Source organism: Cebus imitator, unplaced genomic scaffold (genome assembly GCF_001604975.1).
Source record: "Cebus imitator isolate Cc_AM_T3 unplaced genomic scaffold, Cebus_imitator-1.0 Scaffold741, whole genome shotgun sequence".
Lineage (NCBI taxonomy): Eukaryota > Metazoa > Chordata > Mammalia > Primates > Cebidae > Cebus > Cebus imitator.
This window is the reverse complement of record NW_016108056.1, coordinates 354,544-371,962: the sequence shown is the minus strand read 5'-3', so window position 1 is coordinate 371,962 and position 17,419 is coordinate 354,544. Positions and strand designations below refer to the sequence as shown.

The 17,419-nt window shown below is 50.6% G+C and overlaps 2 protein-coding genes across 5 annotated transcripts in view; one reads left to right on the top strand and one right to left on the bottom strand.

Annotated features, from left to right (window-relative positions):
- ITGA7 (integrin subunit alpha 7) overlaps positions 1-5,851 on the bottom strand; it is a 22,223-nt gene extending 16,372 nt beyond the window's left edge. For all 4 annotated transcript variants that reach the window (XM_017519418.1, XM_037735177.1, XM_037735176.1 and 1 more), the window contains exons 1-3: positions 5,298-5,851; positions 963-1,090; positions 784-863 (exon numbers count right to left, since the gene is read on the bottom strand). In XM_017519418.1, coding sequence (XP_017374907.1) covers positions 784-863; positions 963-1,090; positions 5,298-5,503 — 414 coding nt within the window. In that variant the 5' untranslated portion in view covers positions 5,504-5,851. The remainder of the gene's footprint in view (positions 1-783; positions 864-962; positions 1,091-5,297) is intronic.
- An 8,435-nt stretch (positions 5,852-14,286) lies between these two features.
- Positions 14,287-17,419, top strand: BLOC1S1 (biogenesis of lysosomal organelles complex 1 subunit 1; the record flags this gene model as incomplete). The annotated part of the gene is made up of 3 exons (XM_017519376.2): positions 14,287-14,464; positions 15,192-15,264; positions 17,326-17,419. Coding segments are annotated over exons 1-3 (312 nt in total), but the record flags the coding sequence as incomplete, so codon positions are not given.

Below are 17,419 nucleotides of genomic sequence, written 5' to 3'. Positions count from 1 at the left end.
TTTTTTTTTGAGGCAAGGTCTCACTCTGTTACCCAGCCAAGCTGGAGTGTAGTGACACAATCATGGCTCACTGCAGCCTCCAGGGCTCAAGTGATCCTCCCACCTCAGCCTCCTGTGTAGCTGGGATTACAGGCATGCACCACCATGACTGGCTAATTTGTTTTTATCTTTTGTAGAGACAGCGTCCCACTGTGTTGTCCAGGTTCAGTATTATCTATTGTTAAAAGCCTGGCTCAAATCCCCCCATCTGCAGAAGTCTTTTCTCTCCACTCCTCCTTTGGACTTTTATAGACTGGAGACTAGACCACTCACCTAAAATTAACCAGATTCTGCCCCATAGTGACCCATATTGGTAATTGTGTGTCTATGCATGTTACTGAAAGATACAGAGAGACACTGAAAAAAAAAAAGAGAGAGAGAATGACAATCCCCATAGCCATCGGGCATGGCCCAGGCTTTCCCCTGTGTTTATACATCCTCTCTGACTAACTAGTACAATGCCTGATGCTTCAAAGGTTCTCAATAAGAGTTCGACAAATGGATGGTTGGACGAATGGACAGAAGTTTACATTTATAAGGACAAGGACCATGTCTCACACATTTTTTTTTTTTTTGTCTCACACCTTTTTATATCTCCCTGGTGTACTTGGAATCATACCATGTTCCTAACTTGTGTTGTCTAAGCACAGCTGTGCATATGCACACGCCATAAACACACACACACACACACACACACACACACACACCCCATGCTTGCATTCAGTCATGAGAAGTAGTACTCACAACAATCTTGCCCCCAGGCCCCTGGCTCCGAACACTGACTCCCAACCACTGGTTCTCCTTGCTTTCCTTTTGCACATCAGCTGGAGGCAGGACACTGGGAATTAGGGGAGGGAAGAGGAGCCCAAGTCCTCTCCTCCCCCATCACACGCTTCCCCCAATCCGTTCATGCAGGGCCACACCTCCCTGGTCGATGTCCACTCTGTAGCAGTCGGTCTCCTCCAGGCTCAAGGGACAAGCGAAGAGGCCACCAGTGCGATTCGCCTGCTGCCCAGGAAGAGCCAGGGCCTGGGGAGCACCCACCAGCAGCCTGCAAATGGTGCAAGGGCAGGAACAGGAGTCAGAGGGCAGAACGATCCAACCTCCTTAGAGCTGCCCAGGCCCAACCCCTCAGTATTAAACAGAGTGTTAAAAGACTAAAGAGAATGGGCAAATGTCAGTTTTCACAAACCCTGGCAAGGACAAATTAATATACTTGGTCATCACGTTGCACGTACACACTATCTGGGTGAGGGACCAACATGCATAGCAGATACACACACACACAAGCTAACTCAACAGCCAGCCCTGCTAGTCTGAAAGAACCGCCTGTCCCCAGCACCTGTTCCTGAGCAGGCCTTCCCTACCCGTCCTTGGCCCCATCCCCAAGCTCTGCCCTGCTCCCCAACCCAGTCCAGTTGAAAGCCAGCCAGAAATGCCAAGAATGCTGGAAGCAAAAGTAACAGGGGCCCAGACTGGCACCACAGTGTGGCTCAGGGACCAGTTTCAGAGGCCAGGCAAGAGGCTAGATATGGACCCACTTCCCCCAGATCAGGGACCCAGCAAAAACCCCACCTCCAAGAAATTGTGCCAGACCAGGATTCAGTCAGCCACTCCAGCTTGCACAGAGGTAGGGACAAGTTTCTCATTCTGCCTCCAATTCTACCCCATTCTCTTCTCCACATCCTAAATTCCCTTCCCCATCCTTCCTTCTCCTCCCCACATCCATGATTTCGCCTTCCCTTCCACCCCCGACCCCCACCCAGCCTTCTCTCCTGCCTGCCCCTCGGCCTCTTTCCCAGCTACAACTTTCTTGGCAGGACAATTTTCCATGATCACAGCCAAGGCAGCTTCCCCAGGGGAGCACTGTGCTGGGAAAGGAGGCTGCCTGGGTCCCCTGGGGCTGAATCCCCAGGCCAGGAGTGAAGGCGGGGTGAGGTGAGATGACTGACACCCAGCTGGCTCCACGGGTCCTCTCTTTGCAGAAGGAGAGACTCAGAAGTGGCAGCGGGACAAACCTCAAGGCCTCTCTCCCACACTCTTCTCCTCCATCTCCCTTCCTGGGGGGCAAGGCCCAAAACCGTGTTAGGCAATATTACAGACAGGCATCTGTGGGGCACTGTGCCAGGTCTGATGGGAAGGAGGAGGATGGCAGAGAACCACTCTTCCTTCCCACAACTCCTCCTCATCTCTTAGCAGCTGCCATCCCTTGTCAGAGCCACTGTCAAGACAGAGAAGGGGTATAGGGAGTAGGAGAGAAGGGCATTCAACTACTTATTGAGAGTCTGTCACATGCCAAGTCCTGTGTCAGGCGCTGATGGGACAAAAGAATCATATTTATTCAGCACCTACTATGAGGTCAGGTCCGAGGCTAGACTCCAGGGATATGAGAAACTCACATTCGTCACTGTCCACATATGTGCCAAGCACCAGGATAGGCAAGTCACGTGCATTATGTTATTTAATCTTCACAACAGTCCTATGAGATAAGGATTCTTTTCTTGTCTTTCAGATGAGGAAACTCACTCAAAAACATTAAGCAGTGATGCTGGAATTCAAATCCACATCGGCCTAACTCCAACACTTTTTCACTCCGCCCAATGACTGACCTGTCTCTAGGACACTGAGACCACCCCAGAAAAGGAAGAAGAAAGAGGGGAGGGTAGCCTGGGCAGAAAAGGAAACAAAGTGATACAGCCCTGTGCAAATAAATGGCAACCTTCAGGCAAGTCAGCTGTGCCCCCAACCTTCAAACATAGAGGTGGTCATCTCTCTGAGGATCAGGCTGTCTTTTCATCTTTGTGCTTGCCCCAAAGGGAGTGTCAGGATGTCTGTACCGAGCACACAGATTTTGTGGACTCATAGAGATACCCAGTGTCACAGATGGTCAGTGCATAGCTAAGCACCCAGAGAAGCTAACTTTGTTCTATGCGCACATCTCCTCTGGAGGCCAAAAGTAGGGAGGAGACGAGGGGCCCATATGGTGGAAAGAAGCTGAGTGCATAGACATGCCCAGTCCACTCTCGGTGGAGAAGAGGCCAGCTGATCCCTAGTGGAACAAGAGCATCCACCCACAGCCTCTCTAGTCCCTCCACCTCTGGTCCAGCCACACACACTCCTTCCTGGCTTCATGCCATGAGCCCTAGCCACCCCAGGCCTCTGGACAGCCACAATGCAGCCACTGCAGAGAGAAACAAATATATATTGGCAGCTAGAGGCAGAGGGACCCCCGGGAGCTTAGATAAGTGAAAACAAAGGAGTAGCCCACGACCACTGCACTTCGCGATTCTCCACACACTCCAGGCCCCAGCCCAAGTCCAGCCCCTCTTTAGCCCCTCTCAATCTGGGTGGCCCTCTGGGGAGGATGCTTGGCCTGGAAGGCTGGCTCAGCCAGGAAGGCCCTCTAGCCAAGCGTTTGGACCCAGGATCTCTGTAAGGCGCTCTGTGATTCACAATACAAGAATAGCAGTACTACCAACACTTTCACAGCACTCACTGTGGGCTATGCACTATTATAAGCATTTTACATACATTAAGAACTCTTAATCCGCACAACAACCCTATATAGTAATACTACTGTTTATATCCATTTTACAATTGAAGGAAATAAATGAGGCTGGAACCACATAGCAAAGGTTAGGCCTCAAAGTCGCATCCTAGAGCAAGACTGAAAGCCATCAAAGCAGACCAGATGTTCTTTCCATCAGTGAGTGCTAAGGCAGGCGACCTGCAACTCAAAAGCTAGGGACTAAGCAGGTGCCTGGCCTCTCACATGCCCCCGGCAGCACAGCACCCCCTGCTGGAGCGAAAGCAGCGTGAGACAGTCACGCCCTCTGGGAATGCCCCCAGCTTGGCTCTGGGAGACAGAATCAGGGGCCACCTTCAGAGAGGAGGGGGAAACGACAAGAGACCAAGCTATTAAAAATAACCTAGAATTTGCCTGGAAATAGCTTAGGGAGTTCAGCATGTCCTAAAAAGGCCTCCAGTCCTGGAACTCTGGCAGATGGGGGAAGAAGGGAGGGAGGGAGCAAATGTGAATGAGGAAGCAGATGGCAAACAGGAGAGGAGGTGAAGTCTGTTGCTTTCTACCTCTCCCAATGTTTTGGGGACCACCGACCTTGCTACCAGATGATAGGGATAATGGAAGAAGAAAGATTAGAGCTAGGCCCCCACTCCCTGAGCAAGTGAGGAGAAATGAGCTCTTGTCCCTGCTCCCTGCCCCCAGACCAATAGTAGGGGAGAAGACAGTCCCAGTGGACAGCGTTGATCCCAGTAATGGATACTTAGTGTGGCTTAGGCACCAGCTGAAGAGAGAAAAGCCCCCTAGCAGGAGCCGGTGAGAAGCTTTCTTCACCTCTGGCCTCTCTTTTTACAGTCGGACATGTAGCAAGAGCCAAGGATGCAGGCAGCATGACACAGGACCCACACAAAAGTATATCCATCTCCCACGGGTCCTGAACTGATTAGAAAGAATTAGAATTGTCCTCCATCCCTTACTCCTTCTGGCATTTCCCTACTGCAAGATTCCTGGAGTTGGAAATTTCCTAAGGAGGAGGAAGGGGAGCAGCCTGGCCAGCATCCTTCCTGGATCCCTCTCGCTGCTACGGCTGCTGCTGCTGCTGCTGCTGCTGCTGCTACTATTACCAGTAGTTTTGGAGGCTCAGTTTTCTGCCACTTTCTGTCACCAAGCCACCTACTGCAAGCTGCCAGACCTGCAGACCCTCTCCCAATCTTCCTGTGGTCCTAAGCCACTGAAGTGGCAGCTCTCTCCTGACCTTCCAGTGCCCTGCTGCCCTCATTCCATCCATGGCAATGCTCTGGCAGAAAGTTATTTCTGGAGTCTGCCCTGCATCCCTCTCATGGCACCCTCAACCTCTGTGTCCTTTTCATCTTCTCCCGTTCTAAGCAGACAGTCTCCCTTCCTTGCGGAATTCAGCCCTTGGAAGAAGCAGGGGAGCCGCAGGCCCTGGGACTGGATAAAGGATGCAAACTGGGGGAAAAGGCCCAGAAGCTGGTTTGCTGCCAAGACAAGAACCTTGCTCTCATCCCTAAAGCAAAATGCTGGGTCTCGGGGCCGGATAGTGCAGCTTCAGACCCAAGGCAGATAAGGCAAGGCTCCAGGTTGGGGTGTGAGATGTCTGTGGGCAGTCTAGGTGTTGGTGGAGCTGGAAAACAGAGAAATGAGGTGGCCTGCAGAGTGGGGAGGGGGCCGATCTGTGGCTCGGACATGGAGACTCTGGGCGGGGGCAGTGACTCACCAGCTCTGGGGTCGCGGCTGCAACTGCCGGTGCAGGGCCACAGAGAAGCCGAAGAGGCTGCCTGGCTCGCCCTCCTTGCGCAAGGCACCCATCACGTCCAGATTGAAGGCGACAGCCCGTGAGAAGAGCAGTTCGACGAGCAGGGAGCCAAAAAAGTAGCAAATCCAGGAGGCCCCCCAAGGGTCGCGGCTCCGAGCCCCGGCCATGGCACGATCCCCGCGCGCGCTCCCAGCGATTGCAGGGGAACTCTCGCGCGCCCCAAGCCCCAGGTCCCCCCAGGCGCGTCTCTGGTCTCCGAAGTCTCGTTGGTCTTTCTGAGGTCTCCCAGTCGTTCGCCCCTCCAGCCCTCCCTCCCGCGGTCCGCCGCCCCAGCACCCGCTAGGACAACTACAGCAGCCGCAGCTCGGGCGTCCACTCCGGCTCCCGCCTTCTCTCCCGGGGGCACCGCCCAAGCCCCTCCCCCGGCCCCGCCCCTCTCTCCCGCGGCAGGTGGAGACCCAAGTGCGTCGCCTAGAGGATGCCCAGGCTGGTGGCTGAGGTGGGAACTGGCCTTGCTGACCCCCCCACCACCACGCCCCCCAAGGCCAGCACCAGCTCCGGCTCCGCCCCCACACGGCGCTCTCCTCCACTTCTCCCCCAACTCCATCCCCAGCCTGGGAGTGGTGGAGGCAGCGCCCAGGAATTCGGAGAGGGAGAAGTACTGATAGAAAGAGAGAGGCCGAAATAGAAGAAGGAGAGTAAGAGATGAGAAGTGGGAAGACGCTAAAAGACAACCTGGGAAAAGAGATTTGCAGATAGAGAGGAAATGAAAGAGGAGCAGTCCTGGGCCTGGGTCCGGTGTGGCTCTCCGTTCCCCCTGGTCACATAGAGCACTCCTTCTGCTGTTGGGATCAGACTGCTGCCCTCCCCCCTCCTATCCCATACCCCGCCCCGAGACTGGCAACGACCACAGCAGTGCTAGCCACATCGTCATGATTCAAAGGAACAGAGAAAAAGACAGAGGCAGGAAGAGTGAGAGAAACTCGGGAGATATGGGGAGCAAATTGAGAAATGGAAAAAGAAAAGGAATGGAGAGGAAGAAAGACGGGCAAGAGGTTGGTTGACAAGGGATGGAATGAAGGGAGAAAAGAAAACGACTGGGGATGATTACAGGAAGAGGAAATTAAGCAGTGGGGAGCGGAGTGGGTGTCAAAGAAGCAAAGATGAAAGAGACTGGACCCAAGAGGCAGAGGGATGTAAAGGGTGTCCCCAGCTACGAGATCCTTCCCAGGACTGCACGTTTCCTATCCATGAAATGGGAGGAGATGGAAGGGGGCAGAGTACTGGGCTAGCTCAGCAGAACCTGGGTGGAGCTGAGACGGGATCTCCACAGGGACCCAATGGCTGTCCCTCTTCCTCTCTCTTTCCTTCAGGCTGGGACAGAAGCAAGGGGGTGGGAGGACACTTTCCAACTCTCTGCTATTTATAACTCCGATACAGAAATGGGGCCAGGAGGAGAGACAGGAAATAATTTGGCATAATGGGAACCTTGCTTGCTCCCACTTCCCCTTCCTTCACCTCCTGCTTACTGGTGTTGGTCTTGCGAATATACATCTGTCCATCTTCCCTTCTCTCTCTCACCATCTGGTTTTGACTCATCCCAAATTCTATTTTGTCATCATTCTTGTCTCTGTCACACTTGGAATCTCAGAATATTTCTCAATGTTTCTAATGTTGTCTCTGCCCTTCAAACACTATCACATTCTTATGATTCTCTCTTCTCCTTCCTTTTCTTAAAAGTTCCAGTGTGTGACCTACCGCATTCCTCTTCCTATGTTCTCTTTGTCTCTCCTACTTCATTGTTCAGGATTATACTTACTCGAAAAAAAAAAAAAGAAAAAGTAGGTTCTCACTCTGCTGGCCCTGGGATAGTGTTTACCTTGGGTAAGTTAACAGACATTTGGAAGTCTGGCCCTCCATTCTCCTTTTTTTAATTTCTTTCTTTCTTTATTTCTTTTTTTTTTTTTTTTGAGACGGAGTTTTGCTCTTGTTACCCAGGCTGGAGTGCAATGGCGCGATCTCGGCTCACCGCAACCTCCGTCTCCTGGGTTCAGGCAGTTCTTCTGCCTCAGCCTCCTGAGTAGCTGGGATTACAGGCACGTGCCACCATGCCCAGCTAATTTTTTGTATTTTTAGTAGAGACGGGGTTTCACTATGTTGACCAGGATGGTCTCGATCTCTTGACCTCGTGACCCACCCGCCTCGGCCTCCCAAAGTGCTGGGATTACAGGCTTGAGCCACCGCGCCCGGCCTTCTTTATTTCTTTTTTAATAGAGACGGGGTTTCACCATGTTGGTCAGGCTGGTCTCCAACTCCTGACCTCATGATCAGCCCACCTCAGCCTCCCAGAGTGCTAGGGTTACAGGCGTGAGCCACCGCACCCAGTTCCATTTTCCAATATTACACCTGTGGAGATCCCCTCCAAAGCACTAAAGCATCTCTAAACAGGTACTATAAGGAAATACATGTGCTGTCAGCAGGGCTGGCATGAGGATTCTACTTTCACCATGCACTCCCCATCCCTTTTATATCTCAGAGCCCCAGACAGTAGAGAAGAACTGATATGGGAATGCAGAATAGCAAAATCAGGATAGAACTGGGATAGAACTGGGATTACTGCCTCCACCCCAACTCCAAATGCCTTTAGAGCCCAAGCTGCCTCCTATCGGCACCTGCAGCTTCTGTCTGCCTCCACTCCCACTTGGCTGGCTTCTGTGATCCAGGGCTGAAATCGGATGCCAAAAATCTGCTTCTGACCTCCTCTGCCCAAATATTTGAGAAGTCACCTCACCACCACAGTAGGAAGGATCAGGAAAGAAGAGAGAGAGAGGCCACACAAAATTAGCCCAGCTATAAATAGAGGGGGCAAGGGAGGGAGGGGAACACACCAGAGTGCACTAGACCAGCCTATTAAATTTAGACATGTAGATTTCCCTCAAGGAGAAATGAGACCAGAATGTTGGGATAGAAGATAATATTGTAGGTAAAGAGGGAAATTAAGAAACCAGAGGGGGCCGGGCGTGGTGGCTCACATCTGTAATCCCAGCACTTTGGGAGGCCAAGGCAAGCAAATCACCTGAAGTCAGGAGTTCAAGACCAGTATGGCCAACATGGTGAAACCCCATCTCTACTAAAAATACAAAAATTAGCCAGGTGTGGTGACAGGTGACTGTATTCCCAGCTACTCCAGAGGCTGAGTCACAAGAATCGCTTGAACTCAGGAGGCAGAGGTTGCAGTGAGCTGAGATGGCACCACTGCACTCCAGCCTGGGTGACAGAGACTCCCTCTCAGAAAAAAGAAAAAAAAAAAAAGAAAGAAACTAGAAGGATCCAGAGAATAGAGTAAGCTCAACATTAAGATAAATAACCAGTCAGAGAACTCCTTGTATTTTAGTCAAGGGTTTAGGAATTAGTTAAATTAAAAACTAATGCTGAGCTGGGCACAGTGGTTTACACCTGTAATCCCAGCACTTTGAGAGGCCAAGGCAGGAGGGTCACTTGAGCCCAGGAGTTGGAGACCAGCCTGGGCAACATAGGAAGACCTCCATCTCTACAAAAAATACAAAAACTAGCCACGTCTGTGGTCCCAGCTACTCAGGATGCTGAGGCAGGAGCATCACTTGAGACCAGGAGGTCAAGGCTGCAATGAGTCATGATCTTGCCACAGCACTCCAGCCTGTGTGATAGAATGAGGCCCTATCTCCCAACAAAAAAATGCTGAAACTGTATTATTCCACTCGCATACCATTCTCAAAATGACAAAACTATAGAGATGAAGACCAGGTTAGTGGTTGCCAGGGACAAGGATGGAGCCTGGTGGGGACAAATATAAAGGAATAGCACAAGGGGGTTCCTTTGTGGTGATGGGTTTTGTATCTTGATTATGGTAGTGATTACCCAAATCTATACGATATAAAACTGCATAGAACTACACACATATAAATAAATGCATGTAAAAAAAACAGTAAAAACTGAGTAAGGCCTGCAGGCCAGCCAACAGTACTGTACCAGGCCAGGCTTGGTGGCTCACACCTGTAATCCCAGTACTTTGGGAGGCTGAGGCAGGTGGATCACTTGAGGTCAGGAGTTCGAGACCAGCATGATCAACATAGTGAAACCCCATCCCTACTAAAAAATACAAAAAAATTAGCCAGGTGTGGCAGCACGTGCCTGTAATCCCCGCTACTTTGTAGGCTGAGGCAGGAGAATCACTTGAACCTGGGAGGCAGAGGTTGCATGAGCCAAGATTGCGCCACTGCACTCCAACCTGGGCAACCGAGTGAGACTCTGTCTTAAAAAAAAAAAAAAAAAAAGTATTGTGCCAATATTAACTTTTTAGTAGTTTTGGTTTTAAACTGCAGCTACATAAGATGTCACCATTGGGGGAAACTGGGTGAAGGGTACACAAGACTTCCTGTGCTGTTTTTGCAACTTCCTCTGATCTATAATTATTTCAAAATAATTTCCAAGCCAGAAGTGGTGGCTCACACCTGTAATCCAAGCACTTTGGGAGGGAGGCAGGCGGATTACTTGAAGTCAGGAGTTTGAGACCAGCCTGGCCAATATGACAAAAACCCATCTCTACTAAAAATACAAAAATCAGCTGGGCATGGTGGTACATGCCTGTAATCCCAGCTACTCAGGAGGCTGAGGCATGAGAATTGCTTGAACCCAGGAGGTGGAGGTTGTAGTGAGCAGAGATGGCGCCACTGCACTCCAGCCTGGGGAACAGAGACTGTGTCTCAAAAAATAAAAATAAAAAAGTAAAAACTTTTGTGCTTCTAAGGATACCATCAACAAAGTAAAATGATAATCCACAGGATAGATTATCTGCTTCACTCCATAGAATAGATTAATCCACTGTACTCCAGCCTGGGCAACAGAGTGAGACTCTGTCTCAAAAAAAATAAATAAATAAAAATAAATTGAAAAATATAAACAAACAAAAGAAAAAGAAATGTGGATAGTATGACTGAGGAACTGAATTTTTAAAACACATTAAATTTAATTTAAACATAAAGGTTATGCCGGGCGCGGTGGCTCAAGCCTGTAATCCCAACACTTTGGGAGGCCGAGGCGGGTGGATCACGAGGTCAAGAGATCAAGACCATCCTGGTCAACATGGTGAAACCCCGTCTCTACTAAAATTACAAAAAATTAGCTGGGCATGGTGGCGCGTGCCTGTAATCCCAGCTACTCAGGAGGCTGAGGCAGGAGAATTGCCTGAACCCAGGAGGCGGAGGTTGCGGTGAGCCGAGATCGCGCCATTGCACTCCAGCCCAGCCTGGGTAACAAGAGCGAAACTCCGTCTCAAAAAAAAAAAAAAAAAAAAAAGAACATAAAGGTTAGGCCAGGTGTGGTGGCTCACACCTGTAATCCCAGCACTTTGGGAGGCTGAAGCAGGCGGATCATGAGGTCAGGAGTTCGAGACCAGCCTGACCAACGTGGTGAAACTCCGTCTCCATTAAAAATACAAAAATTACCCAGGCATAGTGGCCCAAGCCTGTAGTCCCAGCTGCTCGGAAGACTGAGGTAGGAGAATCGCTTGAACTAAGGAGGTGGAGGTTGCAGTGAGCCGAGATCACACCACTGCACTCCAGCCTAGGCAACAGAGTGAGACAATACATAAATAAATAATAAATAATAAAAGATTAATAATTTTTACAAAAATCTCCAAAATTTTATAAGTTGAGAAATGTCCAGATCCAGCCAAGATATTTGCCCTTTTAGCTCTTGTCTGAGTGGAAGCTGCGGCTTTCTCCTGCCCCTTCCCTTTTTAACAACTTCTTCCCCTCCGTTTGAGATCACTATTTTTCAGCTCCCTCAAATCATACTTTTTGCAGTTGTTGTCTCTAGCTTACAAGCAAACACTTCCAGAACACACACTTCAGGGCTAACTTCTCCCTCCACCTCATCTGGCAACAGAGGCTTGGAGCTTATGTCCCAGGGTCAGGTTTTCCTTCCCAGCACCAGCAACATGAGGACTTTTTCATTCCACCCTCCTCTCCAGCACTGGAATCCTTCTCCCTGCCTCTGAATTCTGGTTGTAGTCAAAGCTTGAACTATGGGAGTGGCTGGGAGAGAAAGAACACAAATGTGATTGAGGGAATTCAGTGGGGAAACAGCTTGACCGCTTTGGTCTTTGAGGATCCAAAAGAAACCCTTACACTTGAGAAGGACTGGGAGGTCACTTACCAAAGGGAGCCATTTAGACTGTCTTGAGGGCCCCTTTTCTTTGAGCACTGGCTTCTGGCCAACATTTGGAACTTGGCCACACCACCAACAACCCCCTCTCTTGAAGCCCAGCCAGATTTCCCAGTATGTGAAGCCTTCTTTACTCACTCTGTGTCCTCCCTCAGTCCTAACTGAACCCCTAACAACTCATCAGCTTCCAGCCCTGTTTGGCCCAGCCAGTCAGTTTGGAGCTTGCTAATTAAAGCTAACTCTGAAAGAGACCTCAAAAGAAGAGGGAAATCAGTGGAGAAAGGAGTATGGAGTTGCATTCATTCAGTCTAAGGAAAATAATCTGGGTAAGAAAATAATCTTAAGGTAGGAAATTGTAAGGACAGGTGAACAGAAAGGGACTTGAAATTTCAAGAGTCATTCTCCAGATAGATATGTATGCGACTTGTGTCCATCTCTACCAAGGACAAGTGAAGCTGAGCTTCAACCACAGCAGAAACTAAGGTTAGATAGTGAAAAATAAAGGCCCAGAAAAAGAACAGATGGAGGATAACCCTAGAGAGATCACTTGGGGATGCTAGATTACAGATGCCCCATGTCCTCTGCTCAGCTCTAGGGCAAAGGAACAGCCAGCGTGTGGGAGAGGAGGGTAAGGCTAATGTCTGCAGAATCCTGGCAGTCTCTATGCTGATTGTGAAAATGTCAGGCAGTCGTGCCAAGAAGGCTGAGGGTAATACAGGATGGGTTTGACACTCTCCCTGAGTTGGCCAAATCTTAACATTTAGAACTAACCCTTGAGACCCCCACACCAACCTCCCTCATTAGCCCTCACCCTCTGTTTCACTTATCCCATGTCACCATTCTCTTGACACTTCCAACCCATGTCCTTCTCCCCCAGGCCCCACAGCTCTGGAGGTGAGGCACCAGGCATTTCCATTCTGCCTCTATTTTGCTTGGTCACTGCAGTTGGAAGCTGGAGCCAGAAAGGGGGGAGGACTGGGCCAGGCTGCCCTGTGATGCTCTCACTCTTCCCGCTTCTATTGATCAGCCCTTCTCTGGAGCAGAGCCTCTTCCCAAACACTCCTCCCCTGCCAGGATTCCCTACAGTTCATGCCCAGCAAGCTAGAGGGGCATAATGATTAGAGACACAAACATTCCCAGAAAAGGGCTCTGGGTCAACCCTCCTGAGGTCTCAACTGTGGTTTATGCAGTGTACAGTGGTAAGACTCAGGCTCTGGAGTCAGATAGCCTGGGTTTGTATCCTAGCTCTACCACTAATGAACTCTATTACTTAACTGCCTCAGATTCTTCATCTACAAATTTGGGATACTAATAATAATACTTCACAGAACTGATCTAGGGATTAAATGAACTAATACATGTAAAGTGCTTGACCTATGATGAGTACTCAGGAAATGTTTAAAAAGAAGGTACAGTACACATATAATGTAGACACATACATACAAATAGTACCTAACGTTTTTATTAGAATTTTTATTTTGGCACTTAACGTTTTGCTTTATGCTGCCACTTAAGCATTTCATGTGCTTCTCCACATTAATCCTTTGACAGTTGCACACCTCCCAGGGTTTGAAATGCTATTCCGCAAATCGCTGAATGAATCATTGATCAGTAATTCTCAAATCTTACTCAGAAAAGTCAAGAATGTTTTCTTCTAACTCAATCAGCACCCATCTCTCCTCCTCCTGCAAGTAAATATAATGAAGTCAACTTCAACTATGCCAATGAATCACAAAATTAAGAATGCCAAAGTTGGAAATAGTTTTAGACATGGTTTAGTCCGGTGATTCTCAACCCTGCATACACATTAGAATCACCAGAACAGCTTTTAAAATATACTGATGTTTGGTCTCCACCCCTTAGATTCTATTTAATTAGTCTGGAATGAAGGCATTTTTATAAGCCTTGTGATTTTTGTGATTCTAATGTTTAGATTCTAAAGCTAAGCCAGGGTTGAGAACCACTGATTTAATCCAATCCCTTCTCCTAGTTTTACTAAAGAGAAAACTAGAATCCAGAGTGGTGAGCAACTTGCCCAAAGTCATCCAACATGTTAGTGCAAGGTGCACCGAGAGAGATTGTACCAATGGCAAGAATATGTTGATGATGTTTATAATTGTTCTCATTGGAGTTCATCCCGGAAGCATTTCTTTTTAGTTCACAGAGGCCTTATATAAATTACATTTTACTTTGGCACAGCACTTACGCTTCTGCTAAGGCTGAAATGGGTTCGCATTCCTGACCACAAAAGGACAGAGATGAAATTGTACATTCACACAGCCCGCCCAGTTAGCCAAGCTCCCTAGGAGGCCGCCCGAAGCGTCTAAAAATGCTTCTCTACAATTATCACCCACAGCTGAGAGGCTTCAGTGGGGTAGTGACAAGAAAGAAGGTTGGGAGAGAGAGGAAAGTATTCTCTCCTTGAGGGAGGGAACTGGGAATCAACGGAGAACCAGCTAGCACTGCCAGGAGGTAAGGAGAGGGAAGGAAAAGAATGTAAATGAGTCCAGGGAGCTTCTGCTCCCTCAACAACCAAACAGTGACAGCCTAGCACCACCGGCCCTCGAAGCCTGAGATCCAAAGGCAACGTTAAAAACTGGCTTGGCAATATGGGTACCTTCTTCTTCATTCCAAAATGCTTCTTCCAACACGCACCAAAGAGTAAAGGGTTCACCCGCCCTCCCCAACCCTCTACCTCCGCTCCTCGCCAAGATCTTCTTCACCCAACGTCTCAAAAGAGGGCGGGTCCCAACCTCACGTGACACTGCGGTCACGTGACATGGCCCCGGGGAGCCGAGGCGCGCGTTCCAGCTTCCGGAGCCGGAGGGGGCCCGGCGTCCCCAGCCCCCAGGCCGACGCCACCATGCTGTCCCGCCTGCTAAAAGAACACCAGGCCAAACAGAATGAACGCAAGGAGCTGCAGGGTGAGCCGAGTATCTCCGTTTTCTCTCCGGCCGCGGCCTAGCTTCAGCCGGGAGCCTGGATCTCGAGTGACTACCCATACCCAGGGAAGGACGCCGGCTAGCGGGCCACGGGCACGGGGGAATGGGAATTTCAGGGCGGCCTTTTTTTTGAAACTCCTTTCCCTTGCCAGCTGGCTCTGGTCGCTGGGGCAACATTCCTGTCCCCTCGACAACGCCCCCAACACCAGTCTCGGCCGCAGCTTAGCCCCGCCCCTGCCCCGGAGCGCCCCGCCTGTGGCCCAGGGAGCCTGTCGTCCTGGCGGTGCGAGGCAGCGCCTCTGGAGGGAGGAGGGTGTGGGGAACCCCCAGAGATGGGATTCTTGGGAGGCCCGAAACCACCGGAACGGAGGTGGGGCACTTGTTCGCTGAGCCCGGGCTGGGAATCTTGGAGTTACAGATTCTTCGGCCAAGATAGTGGAGAAAGAGTGCCTGGGAGTCAGGAGTCCTGGGCGCTGCCACTGACTTCCTGGTGTCCCCGAGTGAGTCCATTTCCCTCCCAGGGTACCAGTTTCCTCACCTCGAAAATGAAAGAGGTTGCTCTATGTTTTGCAAGGTCCTTTTCAGCTCTGGCATTCAGAGATTAGTTAAGAAATTTCGGCAACTAGAGTCATGAACAGATAGGGAACCTTTAACACTATCCCTCAAAAAACCAAGTCTCCCCTCCAGTTCCTTTTCTCCCTCTCCCCAGAGAAGAGGAGGCGAGAGGCTATCACTGCAGCGACCTGCCTGACAGAAGCTTTGGTGGATCACCTCAATGTGGGGTATGAACCTCTTCTCATCAACGCCAGTTTCCTCCTTCCCCACCCCGCCCAAGTTTAGGCACTGACAAGGTCTGTCCCTCAGGCCGCTGTCGAAGGGGTGGGATGGTGCACTCATTCCCCTATCCTACCCCGCCCCTCCCACCTCTATGTAGAGAAACTTGAGCCAACTCTGAGCCCTAGCACTGGGCAAGGGAGGAACAGCTGCAGTGGTTAGAGAAGCAGGCAGATTTCCCCTTCCCACATTAACTTCCCTGGCATTTTCAACTTGATGCCATCTGTCCACCTCCCTTCACCCTTCCAAGTCCAGCTGTCACTTCAGCAGGAGGGAGAGCACCCTCCTTCACCACAGCTTACCACCCTCTCCTTCTCTGCCTCCCACCCTCTGGAAAGCCTGGGGAGCAGCTGGCAGGAAAGAGGTGGCACAGCTGGTGATGGTGAGAGTAGAACCTGTGCCAGGAGCTCTGGCAGAACCAGGCTGTCTCTTACCTTCCTGCTGGGTCTGCAGGGGCTACACCCTGCCGCAGCCCTAAATGACAATGCCAGTAACAGCCAAAGACCTGGGAAAGAGCAAAGAATGTTATCTCTTGACCCCGAGTGAGCCAGAAGTGTGCGGAGATGATTTGCTAGTCTGCCTGTTGGAAGAAAGGCAGGATGGTGCCTTCCACCCCAGGTCAAATAGAACACCTTGGTGTGAATCCAGAGACTGAGTCATCCAAATGAGCCATGCAGGGGCTGGGGTCATCTTCGTTACTCATCTTGAGGGGAGGTTGAGAAAAAGAAGGTTGTGGCTGGAGCCCCTGGTCTCCCTTTTCTCCAGGCAGCTCTCTACTCAGTGTGAATATAGAAGCAGGTGGTCATTGGGGAAAACCAGGAGTTCAGGAACTCTCAGGGGAGTCTGTTTCAGTTCCCACCCGACCCTTGAGGGTGACCCAGCAGTCTCCCAAAAAGAAGGGACAAGACCTGCCCCTCCCTTTTCCTCCCTCCCACATTGGCGCCTGCTGGGCTCATCATTTGTGAGATTGGCCCAGGCTTCTCCCACTTCTCTTCCTTTGCTAGAGCCCACCCCACTTTCAGCTTAGAGGGCAGCTAAGCCAAAGCCAGATTAGAAAGGGTTTTGTGTTGCTGCCCACGGCTCCTCTCATTCCCCAGAAAGGAAAACAAAGGCTCAGTCTCTCTTGGCCCCTGTCAGGTGTCCTGCCCACTCCCTCAGCCCCCACCAACCCCTTCCCCCCTCCAGCCCTCACACATTCCAATGGGTGGGGGCACCGGATGTGAAACTCCTGGCTGACTAGAGCTTTGGGGTGGGAAGTGAAAAATTCGTCAGCCAATAAAGGAGAACAATTATTGCAGGGGTGGGGTGGGGGAGGGCAAAAAACATTGGCAGAAGGTGGGGGACACCAACCCCATGGTAGTAAAACCACAGCATGTGCCTTGATTGAAAAGAAAAACTAGTGCCTAAGGCAGAAGGGAGGGAGCGTATGTGTGTTCCTTGATCTGTGTGGGCGAAGGCGAAGACTTGGGAGAGCAACTGAGAGCAGAGAAGAAACCCCTGGGATATCCTCTTTTGACCCAGGGTTCCTGGGGAGGGGGTTTGTTCTCCCATCCTACCCCAGATTCAGGGAGGGGCCCAGTTTCCCTCTCCAACCTCTTGCATAGATCCCTAGGCTTCCAATCACTGCCAGATGTGCCCTTCCTGTTGCATTTTCCCGGTTTTTCCATGCCCCTTTTCCCTCCCAGCTTCTTCCTCAGGGATATCGCCCTCCCCCCCACCCCCCGTTTTCCCTCCCTTCCCCCATTCAGCTGCAGGAACTCCTTTTGGGGGTTGGAGCTGGTATGTTTCTAGTCAGCTCCCATCTTGGCTCTCCTGGGAATCCTGGGAGTGAGAGGGAGGAGCTGGATTTATTTGCATGTACTGGTAGTCATTTGCATCGCATCCAAAAATGGCCAAATGATGAGCCCCGACTCTTGGCTGAACTCCCACTGCTGCAGTGGGATATTAGTCCTGGAGACCACCCCCAGCTAGTTGGGCGAGCTGATCTCCTCCCTCCTCCAACCCCCTAGTGTAGCCCAGGCCTACATGAACCAGAGAAAGCTGGACCATGAGGTGAAGACCCTACAGGTGCAGGCTGCCCAATTTGCCAAGCAGACAGGCCAG